Genomic DNA, 26986 nt, shown 5'->3' with positions numbered 1-26986 from the left:
ATGACTTCTCTAAAAGGAAGAGCTCTCTCTATAGGACAAATTATGTCCCTGGGCACTGTTCACAGGAACATCCTCCTGTGATGAGGTCCTGTATGAGACTGGGGTGAGACATATTCTTCTGGCTCTTCTCAAACTTGCCACGTTTCAGCTCTCCATTCTAATACACTGGACATCAGTGAAATTGGAGACAGGAAGACCTTCTTCGTTAACAACCCAAATGCCTAGAATATTTCCAAGGAAAGAGATGGCTGTAGAGAAGCAGCAGAAAGCAAAACGGTGAAATGCAGACGTGAAAGTCCTCCTTTACAGTTATGAGCATAAATAATGCAGTATTACGTACTGTGAGACCCAACAACAAACAAGAAGTGTGCACTGGAACCATGTACAGCAGGAGTCAACTGTAGACAGCAAAGCTTTCTTTTTCACTCATTAATTTCAGTAAGTGTTCTTTTGAGAATCAAGTTTGAGTAAGATATTGTACCAGATATCATTAATACAAGGAACACACAAGAAATAGAAATCGCCTAGTTCATGTCCTCCAGGAGCTTACAATCGAGTTAGGGAGATAAGTCCCTTATGAAGTCACTAATTACAATGCTAGGCACACCAGGATTGAGTCCCAACAGGAAATAAGAAAAATAAGTAGGCAGAATGTCTACAAAGATTAATTAAATGTGAAAAGTCCATAAAAGATTTTATGGGGGAAAAAAGTAAATTTTACCTAAGTTCAATAAATCACTTATTTACATTCCAATTGGTTAAAATACACACACACACACACACACACACACACACACACACACACACACACACCCCTACCTGAGATTGCAATTAACAATGCAGAGAAACATGTTCACAGACTTAAATTGGCCTGGTGCACACAGGATGCACAGCAGAGGAAACTGAAGCAAGGCTCTCTCAGGGAGGGCTGCCGTTCAGTTCTGAAGGACACATTAGCCATTGAGAAGAGGAGCCCAGCACAGAAGTAGTGATAAACAATGCCTCAACATCAATAATCCAGTTTATTTCAACTGAATAGTTTAGTTTATACCTTTTTCAGTTTAGTGTCAGAAGAAAAATCCTACTAAAACATGATTTGCAATGAAATTATTCCCATATACATGGCAAAACAAGCTCAAACTTTTTTTGACTAGTCAATCTAGTATTTCACTTTAGCAATAAAAACAAAACTATCAGGGAAAATAGTTGTGTGCAACTACTTTAAGAAAAGTTTTCACCGTAGTTCTTTATGACTTTCCTTCCCATTGTATTCTGTATTTTGAAACATGTTCAAATCTCAGGCATTACGCTAAATATTCAGCAAAGGTCAAGAATAAACTCAAGAGACAAGGATGACTGTGAGAACCCCAACAGCCTCAGAGCCTGACACTAACTTACTGAGACGTATCAGGAACTCTTGGGAAGGGAGTGTCTGCTCATTAGGCTACCAGGAACAGACTCCCAAACCTTGACAACATTTCCCCAAACATCTCCGGGAGAACTTTGATTTATGGGCTGCCCAGGTAAAACCTGAACAGATGGTATGTTTTAATAATAGCTGACACACGAGTCTTTTAAGGATCTCACTCTCTGGAAAACACACAGCTCTATAGAGGAAAGCATAGAGGAACATTTTAGAGTCATCTACCTTATCTTTGTCCTCCACGACATCGGCCAAGATATCATCTGGATCCAGGATTCCTCCGTCTGTGTATTCTAAGTGATGAATCTTCACCCAGTAGCCAGGATCCTGTAGTAAAACCATCAACAAGTTTCACGACTCAAACTTTTTCAAAAAGGTAAACTACATTTTAATTTTAAAAGAAATAAGCCGGCTCATTAAAAATATGCTCTAGTGATAATATTTCTAAGCACCAAAGTCAAAAATTATCTATTTACTTGGATAAATATTTAGCATTTTTATCCTATTTCATGTAAATCAAAGTAAACCAAAGTATACATAGTCCACCAATTATCCTGGAAGGTAAATTGTAATAAAAAAAAATCGTTCTGCTATTTGAAAAGCATATTCAAGGAATTTTTTATAACCTACAATTTAGGTAATCCCAGGAATACTCTGGAAAAGAAAGGTACTCTTGAGGGTACTTGGTGAAACGGAGGTTTGGAAGTTCAAACTAAGACCCCAAAAGTACAGGGGGATATCAAAAGAAATAGCTATGACTGGAATATATGGACGAAGTGGGGTGACCACTGAGCCCTGTGCCTGTTTGGCTCTCCATGGTCTCTGCATGTCCTCACACTAAGGTTTTCAGTGATATTAGGAGCGAGAGCTCCAGCATTGGTCTCCATGACTGCAACTCAAACGGTGTCAGAGTTGAATGCGGGTTCACTCAATCAGGGTACTAATTTAGAAGATTTCCCAAGTATTTTTTTTAAAACTACTTAGGAGTATAATGTTTAAGGAAAAGAACTGTTTCCTCAATTTGGTAAGTGGCTAGATACTCTGATACCACAGTTTACAATTAAATAGTGGAGCCCATTCAGTTACTTATGCACTGCCCATTTCCAGAAAAAATATGCAAATGAAAGATTATAATGATGAGACAAAAACATGAACCAATGAATGGGTGGGGAGGGGGGGGAGCTGCAGGGGGAGGGGATAACATTAGTAAGGTTTTTACCAGAATAGAATAGCCAAGCTATAATCGATTTGGTTCTGAGATTCTTAGAAAGCCTCTAAAAACTGGGAAACTTTTGTTTCCAATAAAGGGCTAACAGTTCCTGAAAAGAAGTGGAAATTCTTCTAGGATAAAGCTCTAAGTTTTTAACTACACGAATCTTTATAAAGTATTAAAAATAAACATAACCCACAGAATTTAAGTGCAATTCTACAAAAACTAATAGAAACAGTTGTCACACGGCCTCTTCTTTAATGTCTCATACTATTAACAAGTCCAGGGCATACCATCCTATATAATAATAGGCCAGCCACCATAAGCATAATGGCCAGAATGACCAGAGACCAGAACCACCACTGCCCCTGGCCCGGCTGGCCCTGCCCCCAAGCAAGCAGTTAGGGGTGATCAGGCAGGCAGGCGAGTGGTTAGGGGCGATCAGGTAGGCAGACAGCGCCTCGCAGGGCTGGCCCCGCCACTCAGCAAAGAAAGAGGGAGGCCCAGGCCACCGACAGCAGTGACTCTGTGGGAGGTGTGCGCTGGCCAAGCCATCGCACCCCACACCTGTCGCCTGCAGAGGGAGGCCACCAGTGGCAGGGGAGGGAGGGGGCAGTGCTGCACAGATGGCAAGCAGTGGCAGCAGCAGGGGTGGGACAAGCTGCCTGCAGCCGGGGGAAGGAAAGCCCCAATAGGCCCTGATCTCAGGCCAGGCCTAGGGACCCTACCCGAGAGGTCCCGGATTGTGAGAGGGTGCAGGCCGGGCTGAGGGACCTCCAACCCCCGAGTGCACTAATTTTGGTGCACCAGGCCTCTAGTCCTATATAATAAAGAGGTAATATGCAAATTGACCCTCACACCCTCACACAAGATGGCCACCCCCATGTGGTCAAAGATGGCCGCCACAAGATGGCCGGCAGGGAAGAGTAGTTGTGGGCGATCAGGCCAACCGGAAAGGGCAGTTGGGGGCGACCAGGCCTGCAGGGGAGGGCAGTTAGGGGCAAACCAGGCCTGCAGGGGAGGGCAGTTGGGGGCAACCAGGCTGGCAGGGGAGGGCAGTTAGGGGTGACCGAGCCAGCAGGGAGGGCAGTTGGGGGTGACCAGGCCTGCAGGGGAGAGTAGTTAGGGGCAACTAGGCTGGCAGGGGAGGGCAGTTGGGGGCAATCGGGCTGGCAGGGGAGCAGTTAGGCATCGATCAGGCTGGCAGGGGAGTGGTTAGGAGATGATCAGGCTGGCAGTCAGGCGAGTGGCTGGGTTCCAGCAGTCCCGGATTGTGAGAGGGATGTCCGGCTACCAGCAATCGGACATCTCCCAAGGGATCCCAGATTGGCAAGAGTGCAGGCTGGGTTGAGGGACACCCCCCCCCCACCCCCAGTGCACAAATTTTGTGCATTGGGCCTCTAGTTAAATAATAATTCCTTTATAGCATGTATTCAATAGGCTACTGAAGTGTGGCCCAAGTACATAGCTTTTCAGTATCTGACTTGATAAAGTAGTAGGCTTTAAAAATTCAAAGGAATTCTTCTTAGCTAGGCTTTTGACATTTCAAAGTTAAGTTTTCTATAGAGTATCTGAAGAGCTCTTCCAAGCAAAATGAAAGGAACTCCTTTTTGCTTCTAATACTAGGTTTATGCATGGAAACACTAATGATTTATTAGGAAATTTTGCCTGATTTTATTGCCCAGATAGAGATCACAAAGACGTGAGCAGTGATTATACAACCAGGTAAGAGGAGCATAAGACACCCATCAATTAGAATCTTTAATCAGAGACGTTTTCCAACTCAAGGTGATTGTGCAATGAAAGGTGAGATGATGGGCCCAGAGCGCCCATCAGTAAATGAGTGGATAAAAAAGTTGTGGTACATTTATACCATGGAATACTATGTAGCAGTGAAAAAGAAGAGGCTCTTACCCTTTGAGACAGCATGAAGGGACCTGGAGAGTATCATGCTAAGTGAAATAAGTCAGTCAGAGAAAGACAAGTATCACATGATCTCACTCATATGCGGAATCTAAGTAACAAAATAAACTGATGAATGGAATGGATCCAGAGATGTGGAAGCATGGAATAGAGGACAGAATCTCAAGAGGGAAGGTGGGGGAGGGTGGGGGAGTGGGAGGTAATCAACCAAAGACCTTGTATGCATACATGCATAACCCATGGACACAGACAATAGGGTGGTGAAGGCCTGGGGCAGGGGGGAGGGCTAGAGGGGTTAGTGGTGGGGGGAAAGGGGGACATATGTAATACTTTCAACAATAAAGAATTATTAAATAAATAAATAAAAGAATAAATTTCTAAGGATTGTTTAAATTGCTTCCTACAAAAAATAAAAATAAATAAATAAAAGGTGAGCTAAGAACAATAGACTAGATTCTAAATAGGGATAATACTGGGGTAGACAAAACACTAGGCAATGCCCACTAGACAATACAGAAAAGAGAGCAAGAAAGAACTTCCCCAGTAATCTCTGGGAACTGAATCTTTCTGCTACGGCCATGCTACGCATGATATGCTTCTCCAAATTTACCCAAAATTTCAGGCTGAAATCTATGGAGTATTACATTTTCCTTCCTTGTAAAAGTAACCTTCTTACAAAAGGAGTTCCATGTAGTTAATTTCTACTAACTTCCATGGAGTTAGTTTTTTACATATTACAGCACTGTAGCTAAAATCTGTTGATTTTAAACATGTTTATAGAAGATGATATATTCTAAAGAGTTTGCTTTTTTATATTCAATTACTTAAAAGCTGACATCTATTAAGTTGTCACCTTTTCTCTTACATTAAGTTTATAGAAGCAGATTTTATCAACTAAGACTTAAGTAAACAATTGCCCCCACAACAGAAGTACTGGTTAAAGTAGAGTTCTCTTCCTGCCTAGGAGGAGGAACAGGGAGAAGAAAACCAAAGACTCAGATATAAAATAGGGAAACTCAGGAAACAGCAAGGGATTGGGATCTGACCAGTGGCGAAGGAGCAGCATGAGTGGCAGCAGGATGGAGTTGTTAAGTCACATACACTCCACCTTCAGACACACTTGTGGGAACAAGATGTTCTGAAAATGAGGCATGGGAGTTGAAACTAAGACCCTTTTTTAAATCTAATTTTGATTCTAAAGCATAAAGAACTTAAAAATTTTACACTCATATGTGGAATTTAATTGGACTGAACTACCGAGCAAAATAGAGAAGATTCACAGATAGAGAGCAGGCAGACAGCTCTGGTGGGAGGTGGGGGATGGGGGAGGGATGCAGGATTGAGTAAAAAAGGAGAGAGATCTCATGTACATGGACAACAATTGGTGATTGTGGGGGGAATCAGAGGGGGTCGAGGTGGAAGAGAGCATGGAGGGGATAAATGGTGATGGAAAAATAATTAATAAAAAAAATAAAAGTAATAAAATGAAAATAAATTTTAAAAATTTTACAGAACTAAATCAAAGGGGAAAAGTAATTTGATAAATTTGGAATCATATATTCAGCCTCTCCAAAAAATGTTTAAGTGAAACAGGGTGCCAGACTATAAAGAGACTTCTTGCAATTGTAACTCTCCCCATTGCACATTGAGGCTGCATTTTAACTCTAAAGGAGGAAAGAGTAGGCTAGTGGTGAGCAGACAGGAAATCCTAAACAAAAACAGATAAGCTATTTGAAAGCAGTCTCCAAGAGAGGTAACTCTACACGCACAGTCCACACCCGCTGTGAATTTTGTGCCCATGGGATTTTGGCCATGGTGCTATAGATCACTGTAAGAATATATATACAGTATTAGCAGCCGACAGCCATCATAAGACCATAAATTCACCCTGACTCTTTATGCATGTGAAAATTTCAACCATTACCTCGCAGTCAACATTTTGCATTTCATTTACTTGCTTTTATTACCATCAGGAATAAAACTGATCAAACATGAAAAGATGTTCACATATATGTAATGGTTCAGACAATTAATCACCTGGAAAAATTTATTGTATTTTTCATGATCGTGACATTTAATCTACCTTTATATTGCAAAAATTTCTCTAATACATATAACTTTTAAATTACTTTGAAAATGTCTCTAGTATATGTGCTATGCAATAAATCTTATTACTTACACTCCTAGGATCATTAAAATATTGAAAAATCACATAATATACATTTTGCTTCCTCCACTACTGATAATAACTTATCTGTTTTTTCAATAATGCACAGTTAACTTAAAGCCTACTGGAATTTTAACCAGTCTACAAGAGTGAACTGAAATAGGAAACTAAAACATATGCATTATGGGAAGACAATTACTGGGTACTTTTAATGATCAATGTAAAAATTGTTCCAAACAGGCACAAATATTATTCACTGTGCGTAGACGACATGAAATTTGCCCCTGTACCTTAGAGAGTCCATATTAGCCAAAGTTTTGAAGAACAACAATTTTCCATCTGCAATGCCTAGAGCAGGGGGCTAGCAAGCCAGATACTATAATGCTGTGACTATCGAGCACTGAGATTATATCAATAATCAAAAGAGGGAAAACATAGAGGTTTCTAAACAAAACCCTTCTGGTCCAAGAAGAGAAAAAATACCCCCAATGGTGACAAAGGGGAGGAAATTACTGCAAAAACAAACAACAACAAAAGGCCAATGTCTACAGAAGGGCTGTGTTAACAGCGGTGGCAATCACAGGCTCAGTAATGCAACTGTGTTTTTTGTGGCTTCGCATTTCCACAAGAATCTTACCCAGTAGAAAACAAGAACAACTGTAAAATGGAAGTTAATGGAAAATTAAAATTTTCCTTGTAGAACTTAACTCCTTGAATTTGGTGCAATCTATATATATAAAAGCCTGATATGCAAAGTGTCCCCTCGGGATTTCGACCAACCAGGAGTTTGATTGTTCGCGATGATGTGCGCTGACCAGCAGGGGGTGGTGTGGAATGAAGGGAGGCCCCTGGCAGCCACTAGGGACCGTACCTGTGCATGAATTTCGTGTACTGGGCTTCTAGTGTATCCATAAAACAAGATGTCACCATTTTCATCATTATCTTCATCAGCAGCATAGCAGATAATTTGTTTCAGTACTTACTATAGGCCAGGGACTATAATAGGTACTGCATGTTTTATATGAATAACTCGTTTATCCTCAAATAGACTCATGAAGTGGTTATCAATCTAACAGATGAGGAAAGCAAGGCATTGGTAAATAAATTAACTTACTCAAGGTCAGATGCTTAATAAACAGCAGAGACAAGGTACATTTTTAATACATAAAAATTTAGATTAAAGAATTTAACAAAAAGAACAATTATCTAAGAATAAGGCGGTGGGTCATATCCATTTCTATTGCTACTTAACTTTAAGGGTTCATTTTTCACCTTGGCTGGTTTGGCTCAGTGGATAGAGTGTTGGCCTGCAAACTGAAGGATCCTGGATTCAATTCTGGTCAAGGGCACATGCCCAGATTGTGAACTCGATCCCCAGTAGGGGCCATGCAGGAGGCAGCCAATCAATGATCCTTTCTCACCATTGATGTTTCTATCTCTCTCCCCCTCTCCCTTCCTCTCTGACATAAATAAATATATATATATATATATATATATATATATATATATATATATATATATATATATCCTATGTAATAAAAGGATAATATGCAAATTGGCCCTATGGACAGGAGTTCAACCCACCAGGAGTTAGATAGTTAGATGTGCGATGACCACCAGGGGGTGGCATAGAACATGGCGGGTGTCTCACTGCTGGCCTTGAAAACAACACAGTTCTACCCAATTAAAAAAATACACCTGCCATGGCTTTGAGATTATGGGCATATCTAGTTTTTGGCCTACAAGATCAGACAGCTAAGTTTATCTTCCTCATTATTCAAGCAAGCTAAAGCAGGCTAGAAAGCAAAGTTATTTTTTAGAATAAGAGGCCGTCTAAAAAAACAGCAGAGAATTCCAAACAGTAGTTTTACAAAATAGGGGTTAGCCTTCTCAGATGTAACAGTGAATTAGATGCAAAAAAAAAGATTATAGAAATCTTCAGGATTAAATATACTGTAATCTTAAAACCAAAGTTTTATCAGGAAAATTAAATGTTAACTTATGAAGTAATGAAAATTACATATGTATTTAACTGATACATCTTTTTCAAAAGATTCCCAGTATGACTTTTAAAACATGAAACCATTACTAATTTAATAAGACTGAAATACAGTGTTTCAAATTAATGTTAAAAACAGCTATTTTTCTAATCCTGCTTTCCATTAATTGTTTTCAATGAAATTTTATAGTCCAAAGACCTGGATGCCAAGGTTTTAGAAGCTTGTGTGGTCCGAAGGAATGCAAAGCCTACGGCCAAAGAATGGAAGCAGTCACATCCCCAAAGAGAAGGAAGGACAAGCTAGCATTTTTTAAATAATGTATTCATTCTAAAACCCCAAAAAATATTCTGCTACAAAAGGGATTTTAATAAGAATTTGAGAATTCAAATTCATACAACGCAAGCTTTACTTAATGCAGCCAATTAAATCCAAACTTTCTTGCTGCTATGATGCTGGCATCTTTTTTAAGTTAACTCCAAAGAATACCTCTCACAGATACTATCAAGTCTGTGTGTGTGTGGCTCTGCATATATAAATGAATGAAGGAAGTTTAAAGCATCCTAGGGGTAACTACCATGACCTCTAACTCTTTACTCACACACAGAGTTTTATGCTTTATCACCAAGGAAATTAGACATAGAAAAGAGCATTTTAATTTACATCAAAAGAAGTATTGGTGACAGTGTTTATAAAAATAAGTAACATAAAGAAATCATCAACTTTATTCCTGCTCACTGTAAAACTTCTTTCAGTATGGCAGTAATAGGGATGGTGAAGGAGTATCTGTCTTTGATTTTCAAAAGTATTGGGACACTATTGTCCACCACTATTAGTTTAGTTTCTCCAGAACAATAGAGATGGGTCACAGATGTAGCTAAAAGGAACACAGAAAGCACAGGAAAGGAAGTAGAAACTGGAGCGCAAGCACCCCCTGCTCAGAGATGCCCTCCCTGTCCATCTAGACCTGATCCTCTCCCCCATGGCCAGTATCGAACATTACATTACCTTAGTCAATTGCTTGTTAATTTTTATTGCTTGTTCTCCTCCGCCAGCTAAAGCATAAGTTCCCTGATAGAGAAACAACTTCTCCACTTTCCTACACGCAGCACCTAAAACTACTTTCGGCATCCATCATAAATTTGTGATATGAATCAAAAGAAGGAGAAACAAATGAGTAACAAAGAAAGAGGAGAAAAGAACTCATGTTGTAACAGAAAAATCTACTTCATTGATCCTAAAACAAAAGATTTAACCTTGTGACCTAGGCCTTTGGATACAGCTAAGAGCAGTAGAAAAGAAGTAGAAACTGACATACCGCATGTCAATGGCAGTCATACATCCAACAAGTACGTGTTGAATTGTTACAACCATCCATGAAAAAAAAATAGATGAGAAAAACCGAATCCTTGGAAGAATAGAGCTTAAATTATCAGTGAGGAGGGAAAACAGGCAGTAATTAACAAACAAAATAAACAATTAAGTGAAATGGTATGTTAGAAAGTGATGTGATCTGGCAGGAAAAAAAAAAACGAATAGGGTAAGGAGGGTGGGGTACAAAGGACTTATATTTTCAAATAGGGTGTCAGGTCAGGTCTTATTGAAATGAGGACATTTGAGCAAAGACTTGAGGAGGAAAGTCAGTAGTGGCCTGGAGAAGGGAGATCTGTTCTCCCAACAAGTATCTGTACCCCCAGGGCAAGTCCATTTGCAATCACAGCTCAAAAAAAGAGTCCCTCAGAGGAGTCCCTTATGTGGGCATAGAAGTGGGGGGACAGTCCACTGGTCAAGTTGAAGAAGCATGGCAGGGACATGAAAATACCAAATGGTAGAAACTGCCTGTCTAGTCTCCCCAAAAATGCCTTAAAATTTTCACATCACAAAACTGTCCAAATATATTATCCCTTTCTAAAATATATATACATATATATTTCATTGATTTCAGAGAAGAAGGGAAAGGGAAAGAGAGAAACATCAATGATCGAGCCCATAACCCCAGGCATGTGTCCTTGACCCCAATCAAACCCGGGACCCTTCAGTCCACAGGCCAATGCTCTATCCACTGAGTCAAACCAGCTAGTGCCAAATATATAATCCTTTTTACAGGTTTCCCAGTTGGTCAAAATTATTTGGATTACTTTGATATGTAAGCAAAAACACATAGTAAATTATCCCAAAATATTATTTTATAATAGTTTCTATCTATCTATCTATCTATCTATCTATCTATCTATCTATCTATACATATATATATATACTAGAGGCCCAGTGCATGATTTAATCTGGTGCACCAGCGGGCTGGCTGTCCGCGGGTGCCCCAGGCCTTCCGAAAGCCTCCGGCGCTGCGGAGGCTTTCGAAAGGCCTTGCGCCGGAGCAGACAGCCGGCCAGGTCCCCTGCTTTGGCCTTTGATCGCGGGGGACCTGGCCGGCTGTCCGCCGGTGCCCCAGGCCTTCCGAAAGCCTCCGGCAACCATGGCACAGACGCTGAGCTCGAGGCGCCACTGGCGCCGCGAGCTCAGCGTCCTGCTGGCCCAATCAGCTACCCCGGCCACCCTGAGTCCCGCCCCCTGCGCCTCCTGCTGGCCCAATCGTGGGCGTAGCGGAGTGATGGTAATTTACATATTACCATTTTATTATGTAGGATATATATATATATAGTATATCTAGGTTTTTACATATACAGTGAGAAATATATAGATATATATTACAAATTGGGCACATTATATTCAATAGCAAAGCATATTGAGCCCAATTTTGTATAGGCAAGAAATACCATTCTTTGAAAATGAGCACAGTTGCCTTTGATATAAAGTAAAAGTAAGCTAATTTTTCTAGGAAAATTATAAATTCCTAGTATCTAAAATATGAGAACCAAGCCCTTCATATAGCCAATTAGCAATAAAGAAAAGGGCTATTAGTTTCCTATTGCTCCTATAACAGCAAACTTATGGTTAAAGCAACACATATTTATTATATTATAGTTTTGTAAGCTCAAAGTCTGATGAAGGTCCCACTGGGTTAAAATCAAACTTTGACTCCCTTTAAAACTACCTCATATGCATACTTTCTTCATCCTTCTCTGAAATCTCTAAAAGTCTCCTACATGCATAAAGGCAGAGTCCAAAACATAAAAGGCATAGAATAAATGGGAATATAAAAATTCTACTTCAGCCCTAGCCGGTTTGGCTTAGTGGATAGAGCGTTGGCCTGCGGACTGAATGGCCCTGGGTCCAAAGGGCCCTGGGTTCAATTCCAGTCAAGGGCACGATGTGTTTCTCTCACACCAATATTTCTTTGTCTTTCCTTCTCTCTTCCACTCTCTCTAAAAAAATCAATGGAAAAATATCCTCATGTGAGGATTTAAAAAAATAAAGATTCTACTGAAAAAGCCTTTTCACTATTTGTGAGTCACTGGAAGGCAGGGGCTGACAAAAACAAGTAAAAGAAAACACACTCAAATTTAAGATTATAAGAGAATCAATTATAAGGCATGTAACAAAGATGAAAACATGGAGGAAGAAACAGTAAACTAGAAAAAAACGAATATACAAGGTCTCCCAAAAAACGTATACATACTTTAACAGCTAGTAGCTCAGTTTTAAAAACAAAATTTATTTTAATAAACACTGCCTTTATAATTATTAAAAGTGTGCATATGCATTTTGGGGACAACCTATAGTTTCTCCATGTGTTGAATTTGAGATGCTTCCAGTTGATTAAAGTTAAGCTATCTAATAGGGAGATTAAAATACGGGAATGGAGCTTAAAAAAAGATTAGGACTAACACATATGGAATTGTAAGTCAAATGTACAGAGTTAATACTTGGAGTCAAGAAAATCATAAAATACCTGAAGAGTTAGAGAAAATTTTTATGGAGTATATCAAAAACAGAGCTAAGAGGTAAATTTATAGCATTGAATGCATTAGAAAAGAAGAAAGATCTAAAATCAATAATCTAAGTTTTCATGGTAGGAAATTAAAAAAAAAAAGAGCAAATTAAATCCAAAGTACGCAGAAAAAAAAAAGAAAGAAAAAATGAGCAGAAATCAATGAAATTGACAATGAGAAATCAATAGAGAAAAATTGATGAAACCAAGTTGAATCTTTTAAAGGACCAATAAAACTGATAAGCCTTTTGGACAGGCTAAGAAAAAAGAGAGAACTCAAATTACTAATATAAGAAATGAAAGAAGGGACATTACTACAGCTCCAATGGACATAATAAAAATAATAAAGGAATATAAACAACTCTATGACCACAAATTTGTAACCTAGATGAAATGGACCAATTCCTTAAAAGACAATATGTCAAAACACAGAAAACAATCAATAATCTGAAGAGGACAATATCTATTAAATAAGTTGATTTAATAATTAATAACCTTCCAAAACAGAAAGCACCCAGAATAGATGGGTTCTTTAACAAGTCAAACGCTTATGGAGAAATTATACAAATTCCTACAATCTCTGTCAAAGAATAGAAGTAGAGGGAATATTTCGTAACTCATTCTATAAGGCCAGCATTACCCTAATCCTAAACAGTTGGAAACATTATAACTGCAGACCAATCTCTCTCATGAACATATGTGTAAAAATCACAGCAAAATATTAGCAAAGTGAATCCAACAATATATAAAACTATACACCACGATCTCCAATTAAGATTTACCCTAGGTATGGAAGACTTGGTTAACAGTCAATAATCAATTAATGTAATCCATCCTATCATTAGGCAAAAAGCAAATCTCAAAAAAATCACATGATCATAACAATAAGTGTAGAATAGAAGACCCAGTCATTAAAAAAACAAAAGCAACAACAACACAAACTCTCAGTATATTAGGATTAGAGGGGAACTTCCTCAACTTCATAAAGAACATCTATAAAAATTACCTAATTTTAATCTTTGCTCTCATCTCTCTAGGCTCAACTCAGAGAATTAATTTCTCCAATTAGTATTACCTTTTCCTTTTACTCTGACCCCACATTACCTTGCTCATGCTTTGCTTATATCTATTTCATATTGCCTCTATGATCAGTTGTTAGCATGTTTCTTTCTCAAGTGTATGTGCAATGTCTTCATCTTCTTAATTTAGTCCCTTTACTTCCCCTCCTAAAGAGCCCAGTCCAGAATTATAAAACCAGCATGAGTTCAACAAGCAGCAAAGTCAATTACTGGTGACTGCCATACAAATAATACCCTATCTTACCTTATAATAGACAAATATGCAAATTGACCGCACCTTCGCTACGCCCAAGCCACGCCCACCAACCAAGCCACGCCCACCAGGAAACCGTTGCAGGGACGTTGGGGTGTGGCGGAGGCCGGGAAAGCCTCCGCCCGAAAGCCACCAGCAGGGAGCCTCCATGGATCGCAGGCAACAACCAGGGGGTCGGCTCCTGCGATCCTTAGCAGGGATGCTGGGTGCGGCTGAGCCCAACGCCGGGAAAGCCGCCCGAGGCTTTCCCGGCCTTGGGCACCAGCGGGGAGCCTGCACGGATCGCAGGAAACCACTGGGGGTTGGCTCCTGTGATCCTTAGCAGGGATGTTGGGTGCGGCCAAGCCCAAGGCCACCGCCCGGGGCCAAGCCCCGACCCTGAAAGAAGGCAGAAGGCGGTGGCCACAGCCAAGGCCTGGGTCCCCGGTGCCGGCAGAAAACTGGTGCAGGCAGCCAGGTGAATGAAGGTCTATTGCACGAATCTTCATGCAAACGGGCTACTAGTCCTATATAATAAAAGAGCTAATATGCAAATGGTTGTCACACCCTCACGCCATCACGCCATAATGGCTCAGACACAACACTGGGGAGAGAGGAATGGGGACCAGCCAGGCACAAATGAGCTTGCGAGAGAGGAATGGGGACCAGCCAGGCTGCGGCCCAGGAGAGGGATAAGCCGCCCGCCTTGCAGTCCTGGGCGCCAGCGGCTGCACCTGCGGCCCAGGAGAGGGACAAGCTGCCCACCCCATAGTCTCAGGCACCAGCAGCTGCGCCTGCGCCTGTGGCCCGGCCCAGGAGAGGGACAAGCCACCCACCCCATGGTCCCGGGCGCCTTTGGCCGTGGCCTGGGCAAAGCCACCCACCCCTGTGGCTGCTGCTGCGGCCAGCCCGGGTGAAGCCGGCCCAGGTCTTGGGTGCCTGCGGCTGGCTAGAGGGAGGGACACCCAAGTCCCAGGTGCGGGGCAAGGCAGAGGCAGTTAGGGGCAATCAGGCTGGTAGGGGAGCATTTTGGGGTGATCAGGCTGGTAGGCAGAGGTGGTTAGGGGCAATCAGGCAGGCAGAGGTGGTTAGGGGCAATTAGGCAGGCAGGCAGAAGGGTTAGGCGTGATCAGGCAGGCAGGCAGGCGAGCGGTTAGGAGCCAGTGGTCCCAGATTACGAAAGGCAGTCGGACATCCCCCGAGTGGTCCCAGATTAGAGAGGGTGAAGACTGGGCTGAGGGTCTTCCCTGCCCACCCCCTGTGCATGAATTTCATGCACCAGGCCTCTAGTTTAGAAATAAGAATGGTTATGACCAGGGTAAATTCAAGACAGGAAATCTGCACTACTAGGCAACAGGAAACACTCAATCACCATTCAGTAAATAGTTACTCAACAGCTTTAGGCTCAATGCAAAGACCAAGTCACAGTTACAGAATTCTTGAAGTTTGCCACTTCTCACATATTGCCCAAATGTTCCCATAATGCCCTCAAAATCCTCTAAAACTTGGTAAGAACTACATCAATGAATGTCAACGGTCAATGCTAAATCTCATTTCCCAGTAATTCTACTTCCTTGCAATACTGTTTTATTATGAAAATTATCAGCTAGATGTCATTGACTGATTCATCAAAGTAGGCCTTTAATCAAATTACTTCATTTTGCAGATGAGGAAACTAAGGCCCAGATTAATTGAACATATTCCCTAAGGTCACAAAATTGTCCTCTGGCAGAGCCAAGATCATAGCACAATTTTTCTGAGACGTGGTCTAGTGAATTGGCTCAGCTCTGTGTAAATTAGAAGGGTTCACAGGCATGGAAAGTTGGAATGATTAGAATTTTATACCCACTGGTTGATGAATGTGGCTCACTTCCTCCAAAATAAGGAAATCTGCCATTGGGTGTGGGGCCACAGCCCTGAACCAGATGGCACAGGAACGCCATGCCAGGAAGATTATACTTGTTCTGTTGGCAGAGCCCTTGCAGCCCTTTTAACAGGAGCCAAACAGCTGTAGGGCGGGGCATTTTGGGGCAGACTTCTGCTTTCTTATGGTCAACAGCATAGCCTATTCTTCAGGACTATGCCAACACCATTCCCAAATTTTAGATAGATGATAGATAGATAGATAGATAGATAGATAGATAGATAGATAAGATGATAGATAGATAGATAGATAGATAGATGATAGATAGATAGATAGAATTTTTTTTTCAAATCCTAAACTGGGGACATTTTGTACTTTTTAAAGAATTTTAAAAGTCTGTATTAAAGAACAAAGTTAAAAAAAATCAAGAAAATCACAGCCATAAACACAATTAATTAATACACTGCAGGGTTTTAAGAAGCCACACCCCCAATATACTTTTTGTGTGCTATAAATATTTAATACATGAATAAAGAGATTAAACAAAACAATCATTTCAATCAGTTATCAAATTTCTTTTTTAAAATCTTTATTATTGAAAGTATTACATTATATCCCTTTTTTTCCCATTGACCCCTTCTTGCCCACCCCTGTCCCCCTCACCCCTAACTCAGGCCTTCACCACCCTATTGTCTGTGTCCATGGGTTATGCATATATGCATACAAGTTCTTTGGTTGATCTCTTTCCACCCACCCATCCCTGCCTACCCTCTGAAATTAGGCAGTCTGTCCCATGCTTCCGTGTCTCTGGATCTAATTTGTTCATCAGTCTATTTTGTTCATTAGATTCCACATATGAGATCATGTGATACTTGTCTTTCTCTAACATTTCTAAATCAGCACAAACATTGTCTCTGCAATCTTCTTCATTAGAGCAATGCTAAAAGTTGCTAAAACTGAATCCAGCAAATACTTACATCAAATATTTACATATGCCAAAGTTCCTATTTTTTTTCAAAGTTCCTATTAAATGCAGGCTTTAAAATGAATGCCCAATAAACATGATAAAAAATAGGGTAAAGAAAGGGAGAGAGCTAGAGGATACTGATCACTCCTTGAACTGCCTCATTCTCCCTCATCCTGTATGTATTCACTAATAAGCACAAGAGAAAAATTCTTACTGCTACTGCCATCTGACATGCACATATCTAAAAGAAAACTATTACCAGGAAATATAGCCAAAGGAATAAGGCCTGCTAATGAGTTCATATTCTCAGAAGCTATTTGCCTTAGGTTCTTCAGAATGGATTTCGTCAGAGCCCATAGGAGCTTATAAGGAAAGTTCCTTAAAAACCAGAATCAATTTTTTAAATGGGAAAATAAAAATATCCTTTCATAAGTACTTTTATACAATGCATTACCATTCACTATCATGTCAAACAGGAAAATCAGCATTCTTCAGTACATTAGACCAATGAGCAAAAGTCCACTTTTAATGACTAACTTACAGGGAGAGTGGTGTGCATTTAGCTACGCCCAGCTGGCAAGAATTGTATTTGCTTTATGTATTTGCAGGCCACAATTTCTACAGTTCATTTGGTACATGCTCACATAATAGATACTCCCAGATGAAAATAAAGGTATTTCTCCATGACTTGGAAAAAGTCTAGCATATGAGAACAAGCAATTGATACTTTAATTTCATATTCAGTTTTATCACCCCAGGTATTTTTTGCCTTGTCATCTACTTTTGAGATTTGAAAAAAGAATGGAGAGTCACAGCCTGGTGACTATCGGTAATAATATTGTATTGCACATTTGAAAGTTGCTAAGAAACTAGATTTTAAAATATCTTATCATGCCGGGCTGGTGTGGTTCAGTGATTGAGCATCAACCGATGAAGTGGGAGGTCACAGTTTGATTCCTAGTCAGGTCACATGCCCAGGTTTTGGGCTCGATCCCCAGTAGGGGGTGTGCAGGAGGAGATATTTTCTCTCTCACCATGGATGTTTCTATCTCTCTTTCCCTCTCCCTTCCTCTTTCTGAAACCAATAAAAATGTATTTTTTTAAAAAGATCTTATCATAAGAAAAAAAAATCTGTAACTATGATGATGAATGTTAACCAGGTGTATTGTGGTGGTGATTTCACAATATATACAAATATCAAATCATTATGTTGTACATACATAACGAAACATACATCAATTATATTTCAACAATAAAAAAATAGAAATTATCAGAATAAAACCTACCCATTGGTATGATTAACCAATGAGCCAATAAGAGATTAGAAAGTAATGAGGTTAGAATGTATTCAAGAAACAATATCGGCCTCAGATTGTGTGTGGATCAAATAAAAATCCCATCTAATTAAGGGCCTTATTCTCTGAAAAACATGAGTTTATTTGCTGTCATGTTTGGATACCGAAAAAAAGATTTACTGCATTTTGTTTCTCATCTGCTATTCATTACATGAAGAAGTAAAAATCTGTTTTACAACTTTAGCTAATGCACACATGCCAAACCACCACTTTTCTAAGGGCACCATTTCATTCTAGAATAATGTGACTGTATGTGACAGCTAAAACTAGGCCTGGTACATGTCTAAGTACTAAATGAATAGATTATTATAATTTGTAAAATAGTTGTTATCTGTTGTTTGTGAGACATTGTGGAAGCTACTTTATTCCACACAATGGATTAATCTTCACTGCAACCTTTACAGGTAAACATCACTAACACTTTTATACAGACGAGGAGAAGAAGGCTCCAAGAGGCAGCACACCGCACACAAGGTCCAGGTACGTGGAGGAACCACCCCTGGAGTCTGCAGCCCAGGCCCAACCCCCACTTGTCCAGTACTTCACAGTCTATCCATCTGCCTTCAATCTCATGTTCACATTTTAAAATCAAAACAAACTAATCAGTGAAATCGTTTTCTTCATTTGGTAAGGTCAACATAACTATTAGAAAAAATAGAGATGACACTAGCTTCCAGAAGTGTGCTTGCCCTTAGCAGTTATATGTCACAGTATGGGTGTGAGTTCAACAAATATCTTTAAGTACTGACGCTGTAACCAAGGACAGGGTTACAGTTTCACCAAAGCAGCATTAGAATTTGATGGAAGGATGTCTGGACGCAGAGCTCAGGATATGCTATGGGGAACCTCAGGAAGATGAGTGAAAGCCTCCAAGCAGGATGGTAGCACAGGCACTTGATGGGCAGGAGGGGATGGGTGAGCCAACAGGTAAGACCAGGCTGGGGATAAGGATATTGAGGTTACAGCTCAGAGAAAGCTCATGCTACCTACTCATAATGGCAAATTGAGAGGAAAAATTACCAAAATGTGGCAGATGCAAATGGAACTATTTGCTTAGTCTTCGTCCTTGGATAAAGGGAGAAAAGTAGCATATTCCACTTCTTCATAGTATATAATAAAGTCACGGTTTGGTAATTGACATTTTTTTGAAAACTAATAAAGCTAGCCTGACACATCAAGGAAAATTGATAGCATTCTGTGTCAATAATAAAATTCCAGCATTTAAGTGAAAATTAGAATTTTGGATAACTTGTATCCACAGCCATGAGTTTCACAGCTTCCCAATACAAAAAGATCTTTATGATAAGATTGGTGGTGATATTATTTAACATAATTCTGATTCATACAATGAAATATGTTAGTATTTGGAAAATTTGCATAACATCTTACCAATATTTTCCAAGGGACAATTGTATGACATTACAAAATAATGTCTAAGTAAAAACGTCCATTCAGAATTCAAGATAGACCAATGGATTTTAAATTAATAGAGGATTAAAAGTTAATTGATATGGTTTCTGGTTTTTCCTTGCCAAAAAAAATCCTTAAACTACCATTTGTCAAGTTATGGTGTAATTATAAAAAAGAATATACACAATTTCCCAAATATATATATATATATATATATATATATATATATGTCTTCATAAACCTCAACCAAAGGAGTATATCAAAAGAGACTGAATGCAAAAAGAAATCTGAGAGCCCAGCCATCTCCCATTAAGTAAGACATTAAAAAGATATGTGAAAATGTAAATAAAAATACTTTTCTCACTAAATTTTTTGTTTTGAAAAATAGTTACTGCTCAAAAAAATGTTATTTTTGTTAGCATGCAGTGGGTTTATTTATGAATAAAATGTTAAAATAATTAAGATGTCTCAGTTTTAATGTCTAATCTAAAATATGAATAAATATAAGGCATATGACTTTAAGCTCATTGAGGTCCTCAAGGATTTAAGAGAGCAAAGAGGTCCTGAGACCAAATGTTTGAACACCCCTGTAGCAGAGAACTATATTCCAAAAGGAGATGAAGAAATGGTGTCTGATTATCATGGCTTATTCTGCCTCTAGTCATTCAGTACTTTGTTTGATTATTAAATGTCTTAGGTAGACTTTTTTTTTAAAGGGAAAGCAAATTGTAGTTGGGTTCACTCTTTTTTTTCTTTTTCTTTTTTAAATTTCGTTATTGATTAAGGTATCACATATTGGTCCTCATCCCCCCATTCCCAGCCCATGGGTTCACTCTTGTAGGCTACAGAGACTCCAAGGCCTTCTACAGCAACATCTTTTTTTTTTTTTTTTTGCAGTATTATTTTGTATTACATCCAGGAGTATAGTATAGTGATTAGACAAGCATACACTTTACTAAGTGGTTCCCTCGATATTTTCAGTGCCCACCCATCACTATATATAGTTATTACAATATTATTGACTATATTCCCTATGCTGTACTTTACATCCCCATGACTATTCTGTAACTACCAATTTGTACTTGACACTCCTCCCAAGTATTCTCGTCTAGCAGGAGGGAGACACAGCAAGCGGGAATGGAGAAGTCATCAGCACCAGGGTCACGTCTGGTAGAGCACTGGGCACTCCCATCTAGGATAAATGATGTCACAGGATAATCTTTCCCAGGACATTCTTTGGGTGGTGAGATAGGAAGGAGGAAGGATTACTACCTGTTCCTAGAAACAACAAAACAGCATGACTGAGGAGGAACTGAGAGTCTGAACAAGGTCCTTGGATTTACCAGTTATTCAGAAGAGTAATAACAGCCAAATACTAGCCTGACTTAAAAGGAGTCCTGGCCCAGCCAGCATGGTTCACTGGTTGAGCATTGACCTATGAACCAGGAGGTCATGGTTTGATTCCCTGTCAGGACACATGCCTGGGTTGTGGGCTCAACCCCCAGTGTGGGGCATGCAGGAGGCAGCCGATCCACGATTCTCTCTCATCATTGATGTTTCTATCTCTCTCTCCTCCTCACTTCCTCTCTGAAATCAATATTTTTTTTAAAAAAAGGAGTCCTGACCTGTAGAAATAGCAGAGGAATTAGATGGCAGAACTCTCTGATCAAAGCATCAATATTCAACTACTCAATCAGAAGGAAGTATTCAGACTCTGTGAGGGAAGGAAATAAGGTTTAAACTCCTACTGGACTGCTCCCAAAGCTCTATGACACTTTGAGAATTAATGGTTTCATTTTTTACATATCTCACAAAGCAACATTGCATGTTTTGCAAATGAATACTTTAAAATTAAAGTTATATTGAGTTAAGATCAAGCTAAATTTCGGTAGCACTTTTCCCTAAGATTTATAAAGGATCACACTCTTGCTATTATTAGCAGAAAGTAATTAGTTATGTTCCTAAAAGAAAATAAAGGGCAAAAGAAATGTCCTGGGGATGGAGCAGGGGTGAGGTTACTGAACAGGAAAAGCAGTAACTTGTTTAAGGGAACGTAATTTAGTACAGGAGTAGTCACTTCACAGATACACTTTGGGAACTTTTCAGAGCCCAGATCAGCACTTAACTAGATGTCACTTGATCTACTGATAATTTATTATATACCATCTGAACTCCTGCCAGCAACAGTATTGATATAACAGTATGTTAGCATCTTTTTTAGAGGCATACATTTCTATGTCTTATTTATTTTCCTGCCCCCCTCCAACTTTGCATATTAACTGGCAAGCTATAGGTATTCAATAAAATAACTTTCTTTGTTTTAAATGTTTAATGACTGGGGATGGAAAGGGGAAGGGAATATATTTCTCCTTAGGAGACTTGGAAGTAACTGTTGCTTTTCAAAAAAAAAAATTGCAAAGACCAATTGGAAGGAGATGGTTAATTGCAATGATAAACATGGTTGAAATGGAAACTATTGATTGAAGGAGAAAATCTTCAGACCAAGGGAGACAACACAAGGGATGGGAATTTATAATTTAGAGGATCCAATATTCAATAAACATTTCTTGAATGGCATCTTCCCTAAGGAGAACAGATGAAAAGCAAGTACATTATCTGGAGACTTTCCCTGAGAGCAATCAGCAAGCACTTCACACCTCTTCTCATGCAAAGACCTTCAAAATGCAAAGACCTTCAAGGTTGGAGGTGAGTTATCTGTAGGGGCTTTTTCAAGTAGAACCACATTGCTCTGAGGCCCCCACATAGACAGCAAATAGGTTTAGCTCATAGTCTTCCAATCTGAGAAAAAGGATGATATTATTGTTAGAATTATATTAAAGAGTAACAGTTGCCAGTATATGCTTAGTGTGATAAGGAACTTTGGCTTGGACCTAGGTGTTGTATTGTAATCTTTTTCATAAATAATACCCACTGTTTATAAAGAGAGATTAATGTTAGTGAATATGGCTATTAAATAATGTATGAAAGCACTTCAGATGATGATAAAATGGTCTCGATGCTACCATCCACATGTAGTTTAGTCTGGGTCATAGTGCAAACCACAGTCTGACCCATAAAAGTGTTTCGCTTGATGTGCACAATATTTTAAATATAGGAAATTTTGCATAGAAATCTGATTTTCCAGCAGCTATTAAAAACAAACAAACATCTAATCTGTCAAAACTGGGCCTGCATTTCAGTGTAATCAAATGGACCCATCACACTGCACACAGGTGCACACACACACACACACACACACACAATCTGTGTATCTTCCACATGCCAGTCTCAAACACTCCTTAATGCCTTCACATAGTCTACCTCATTCATTTGCCTTCCCTGTCCAGCTCCCTTGGGGTTGAGTTAAAGACCCCTGGCCAGGACAGCTGTTTCATAAATAAAAGAGGTTCCCTCTTCCCAGTGCCAGCCATGGAAAGTGCCAGGTGAGAATACAGAAAAATAAATGCCTTTTTGAGGCTATCTTTGTGAGCCAAACATTAGTGTAATGGAATGCAACACTACTGTCCAATTTTGTCAAAATTACTAGGATTCTTCCAACTAAGTAATAGAAAGCTAAAATCTCTGCTATTGATTATTCCTGAGGTCAAGAGCATTTCATAACACTCAAAGCAGTAACATATCTAAGAATGCAAATTGAGGACTTAGCATTTTCTGACATCAGCATATCTACACTGCTTACAGCCCAAGAATGCTAAAACATCTCAGACAGCATGAAAGCTGGCCTGGCTACTTAAACTTTCAAGGACTAAGCCATTTGCTATATATACCTTCAAAGAAATGGAACCTAGGTAGTGCATTTTAATACCCAGAAGCTTTTAAATGTCTGCAAAGATCATGAGGATTGATTGGGCACTTGACTATTTCTTTGCATAAGTTATTAGATAGGAATAAAATACTCATAGACACATTGATAATAGCAAATTGCACCATGGAAATAAAAGTTGGGATCCTTCAATCTGATGAATTCTGTTGGATCCTGGAGCCACAGTGTTTTTAATAGTAGTAACTCACATAATGGAAATGAATAATTATTATTTGAAACTAACATGAGCATTACCCATAATTTCTAGAAATCTATCTAATGATAAGAATGGTATCTAACTTGTATTAACTTCTTCAAGGTTTGAAAGTAAAAGAAAAATAACTGTCCAGGGCATCATCTGGGGGTTCTGCAACAACCTTCCTTTTACCAGTCTTCAACCTCGAGGCCACTGGAAAAGAATGATCTCTCATATTGACAAGAGGCAATGGCTTGCATAGTGACTACACACAATGAAGAAACTACTTCTCAGAATTTTTTTCAGGCTATTTATTCACTAAGACCAAGAGATATTTTAAAATCTTAGGGGCAATAATGAATAATCCTTTTTATGTTGTGCAGAATTCAATGAAGTAGATAGGAAATTTGGATCTATGGAAATGTGAAAGAAAATGTATAAACCAACTCCACACCTAGCACTCAATCCTATACTTACTATTTAAAGCAACTCTAGTTTGCCTGTTCTCTTATGCACTATTTTGACAGGAAGAATTTTAATAAGGGGGTCTTTTTTAATGTTTAGTCTTCAAAGTGTCTTTGAATAAAGGTCAAAAGATGAAATTCCAGCATGTCCCAAATGCAAAATGGAAAGTTAATGTCATCTAGCAATCAGAAAAATGATCTGCCATAGTATATTATTTTATAATAGTTACACATTTGTCTTTCTTTGCCAAGTAGGTTTGGATCATGTCTAAGTCATCATTGAATCATTCATAGCTTCTAGTACAGGGCTTTGCACCTAGAGATGTCAGTTAAATACTCCCCAAACATAGAAAATATGAAAAGCAAATGTGTGTGTGTGTGTGTGTGTGTGTGTGTGTGTATATATATATATATATATATATATATATATATATATATATACATATATATATATATATATATATATATATATATATATATGGAGAGAGAGTCAGAAAGCTCTTATATTTGAATTTTTTAATTAATAAATATTTTGTAAAGCTTCTTGAGTTTTAACAGCATGTATCTTAGCTTAGCAAAATACATCATTGAAATAAAGTAATGGAGGCAAATTATGACAACATACACTCCTTAAATTAGTACAGTGAAGAGTTTCAATTAATTTTGCTATGTGTTCTAAGTATGATTTTCAGACAAATAATCATATGTAAGTGAATAATCATGCTCTCATTTGTTTGTTTCATGTAATTAGTTGGAAAAATATGGCCTAAAAAAACCAGGGTTTAGAAAGATTTAAGCATAGCCTTCATTAAGTTCTCAACCAGTTTCAATTCTTTTCAGTGTACCTTGGTTTCTCCAGCAAGAATTAAGTTATTAATCATCATTCTTAATAATAAGAAATGAAGATTAAGTATGAACAAGTGTGAAATGATAAGGAACACATCTGGAGTAGATTCCTCTCCTTCTCAACTTTCACTGAGTATATCTTAGGGAATGGAAACCAAGAGCAGAAACATAATTTTACTGGTTCTGAATCCTTGAAAGGGAGTTCGAATATGCCTTTTTATGTTTATACCCTATTTTGGGGGGAGGAATATTTTTGTTTTATGAGTATCATATGAATATACAGCAAATACATGCAGATCCAACTCTTAACATGAGTTATGATTTCATATACAATAAACCTCAGTTAGGATTCAATGTATTCTAATATTTTTAAATTGCATATTCTTAAAGAAAAAGACTATTTATCCTAGGAATAATCCTACGACAAGCCCTCCACTTTTTCTTTTATTAGTATCCAATGTAAAAGTATTTTAAAATTTAATATTATTCAAACCATCTAACCAGGGAATTTTGAAAAGTAAAACAAAAATACCTGCATTTATTTTTAAAAGTCATTAGAATTATTTTTCACTTTGAGTTAACACAGCAGTAATAAATATTAATAAGTCTATTTTTGGTAAGTAAAGACTTTCAAGACCACAAATGAAGGTAAAGTTATCAGCAGGGCTGAAATGAAGAAAAAAGAAAAGAAAAGATCAACCAAAAGCATTTGCTAGAAATGTGTTCCGGGCCCTCTGGATAATGAAATGAAGGAATGATTGTCCCTGTCTTCAAGGAACTTTCTGTCCCTAAGTAGAGAGCTATCACCCCATGAAAACATAACACAACATTTGAAAAAGAGGCATCCTAGACAGAATTCAAGGAAGGTATGACTTAACTGGGTTTTGAAGGGCAGACAAAGATCACTGGGCAAAGAGAACTATCAAAGCATTCTAAATTGAATGGGCTGTGTGAGCACAGGAGTAGAGAAAGGGACAAGCCCTATTCAGAGGACAAACAAGTGAATTGGTGTTACTAAAGAATTCATGCAAGGGGCATGAGATCAGGAAGACTCCTAAAGGCTGGTAATTTAACAGCACTAACACATGAAATGTTGGACAATGGACCTTTGACTTCATCCTCTCAATCAGGGTCATTTTTTCTTTTAATATTCTATCCTTGGGTTGGCTCCAGGAGGGACTAGCAATCAACCTTTAATTTCATGCAACCATTGTATAAATGAACTTTCGTTGAAAAAGGTGTCAAAGAATTTGCAGTTCCTAATTTGAAGAAGAAAGCAATTGGTATTTTCTTTTACAACTTCTCTTAAGTGATATAAGGAGTCAAATTTGCAAGAACATGTTCAGTTCTATTTTAGACATGCAAATATCTGAGGCGGCAGTGAGATATTCAAGAAATGACGTTCTGCAAGTGTTTGGAGATGAGGGTAAAGTCCAGAACAAGACTAGAGCGTTCATTGTAGGAAGGGAAGAGCTGAATCTCCTGGAAGAGGATAAGCAGATAAGATGAAGGAATACTGGGATGGTCTTGGTTAGGAATATATTTCTCAATCTTCTGATAAATGATGCATGTTTTGATAGCTATAGCCTCATACAGATGTCTGTATGCTACTATTGCCATTGACAGGAATCAGAAAATTCCCTAATCAAGCTAAAGAGTTTTCCAAGTAATTTTGGTGCAAGCTTCCTCATAATGATATCCATTTAATTATTCGGAAAAGCATACATCATTAAATTCCTACAGCTATTTCATCAGAAGCAACACTATAACTGTGTTTCAGTTTCTGCCATGGCATGGGGAAAGCCTACCCCAGCACTGTGTTGTCTGCTCTGCTTATATCCTCGTCCCGCTGCTCCTTCCTCCTGTGGCCCAATGGCTTCAGTGGGGGCCATTGAGCCAGGGTCTGAGTGTTGCAGAGACCAGTGCAACAATAGATACTTACATGGAGAGAAGCTCAGATAGAATTCCATGTAGCTTTCCAAGGAATACTTTAAACCAAGAGGAATCCATATGTACAAGTTGTCAAGTTCCACCCTACCCTTAGGTTTATGTTTGAACCAACTTAATTTCTAAATAAGGTAAAGCTTTACTTAATAATTCAAGATAATTCAAGCCTCCAGATGTTTTTCTTTGAGATAGTT

At 38.8% G+C, this 26986-nt stretch overlaps 1 protein-coding gene across 1 annotated transcript in view; it reads right to left on the bottom strand.

The window, feature by feature from the left end:
* The window catches only part of PARD3B (par-3 family cell polarity regulator beta), a 902602-nt gene that overhangs the window by 796112 nt on the left and 79504 nt on the right, over positions 1-26986 (bottom strand). The window contains exon 2 of the mRNA XM_079783005.1: positions 1649-1750. Within this exon, the coding sequence (XP_079639131.1) occupies positions 1649-1750 (102 nt within the window). The remainder of the gene's footprint in view (positions 1-1648; positions 1751-26986) is intronic.

The sequence above is a fragment of the Cnephaeus nilssonii genome (genome assembly GCF_951640355.1).
Source record: "Cnephaeus nilssonii genome assembly, chromosome: 10".
Classification (NCBI taxonomy): Eukaryota; Metazoa; Chordata; class Mammalia; order Chiroptera; family Vespertilionidae; genus Cnephaeus; species Cnephaeus nilssonii.
This window is presented reverse-complemented; position numbering and strand designations above follow the sequence as displayed.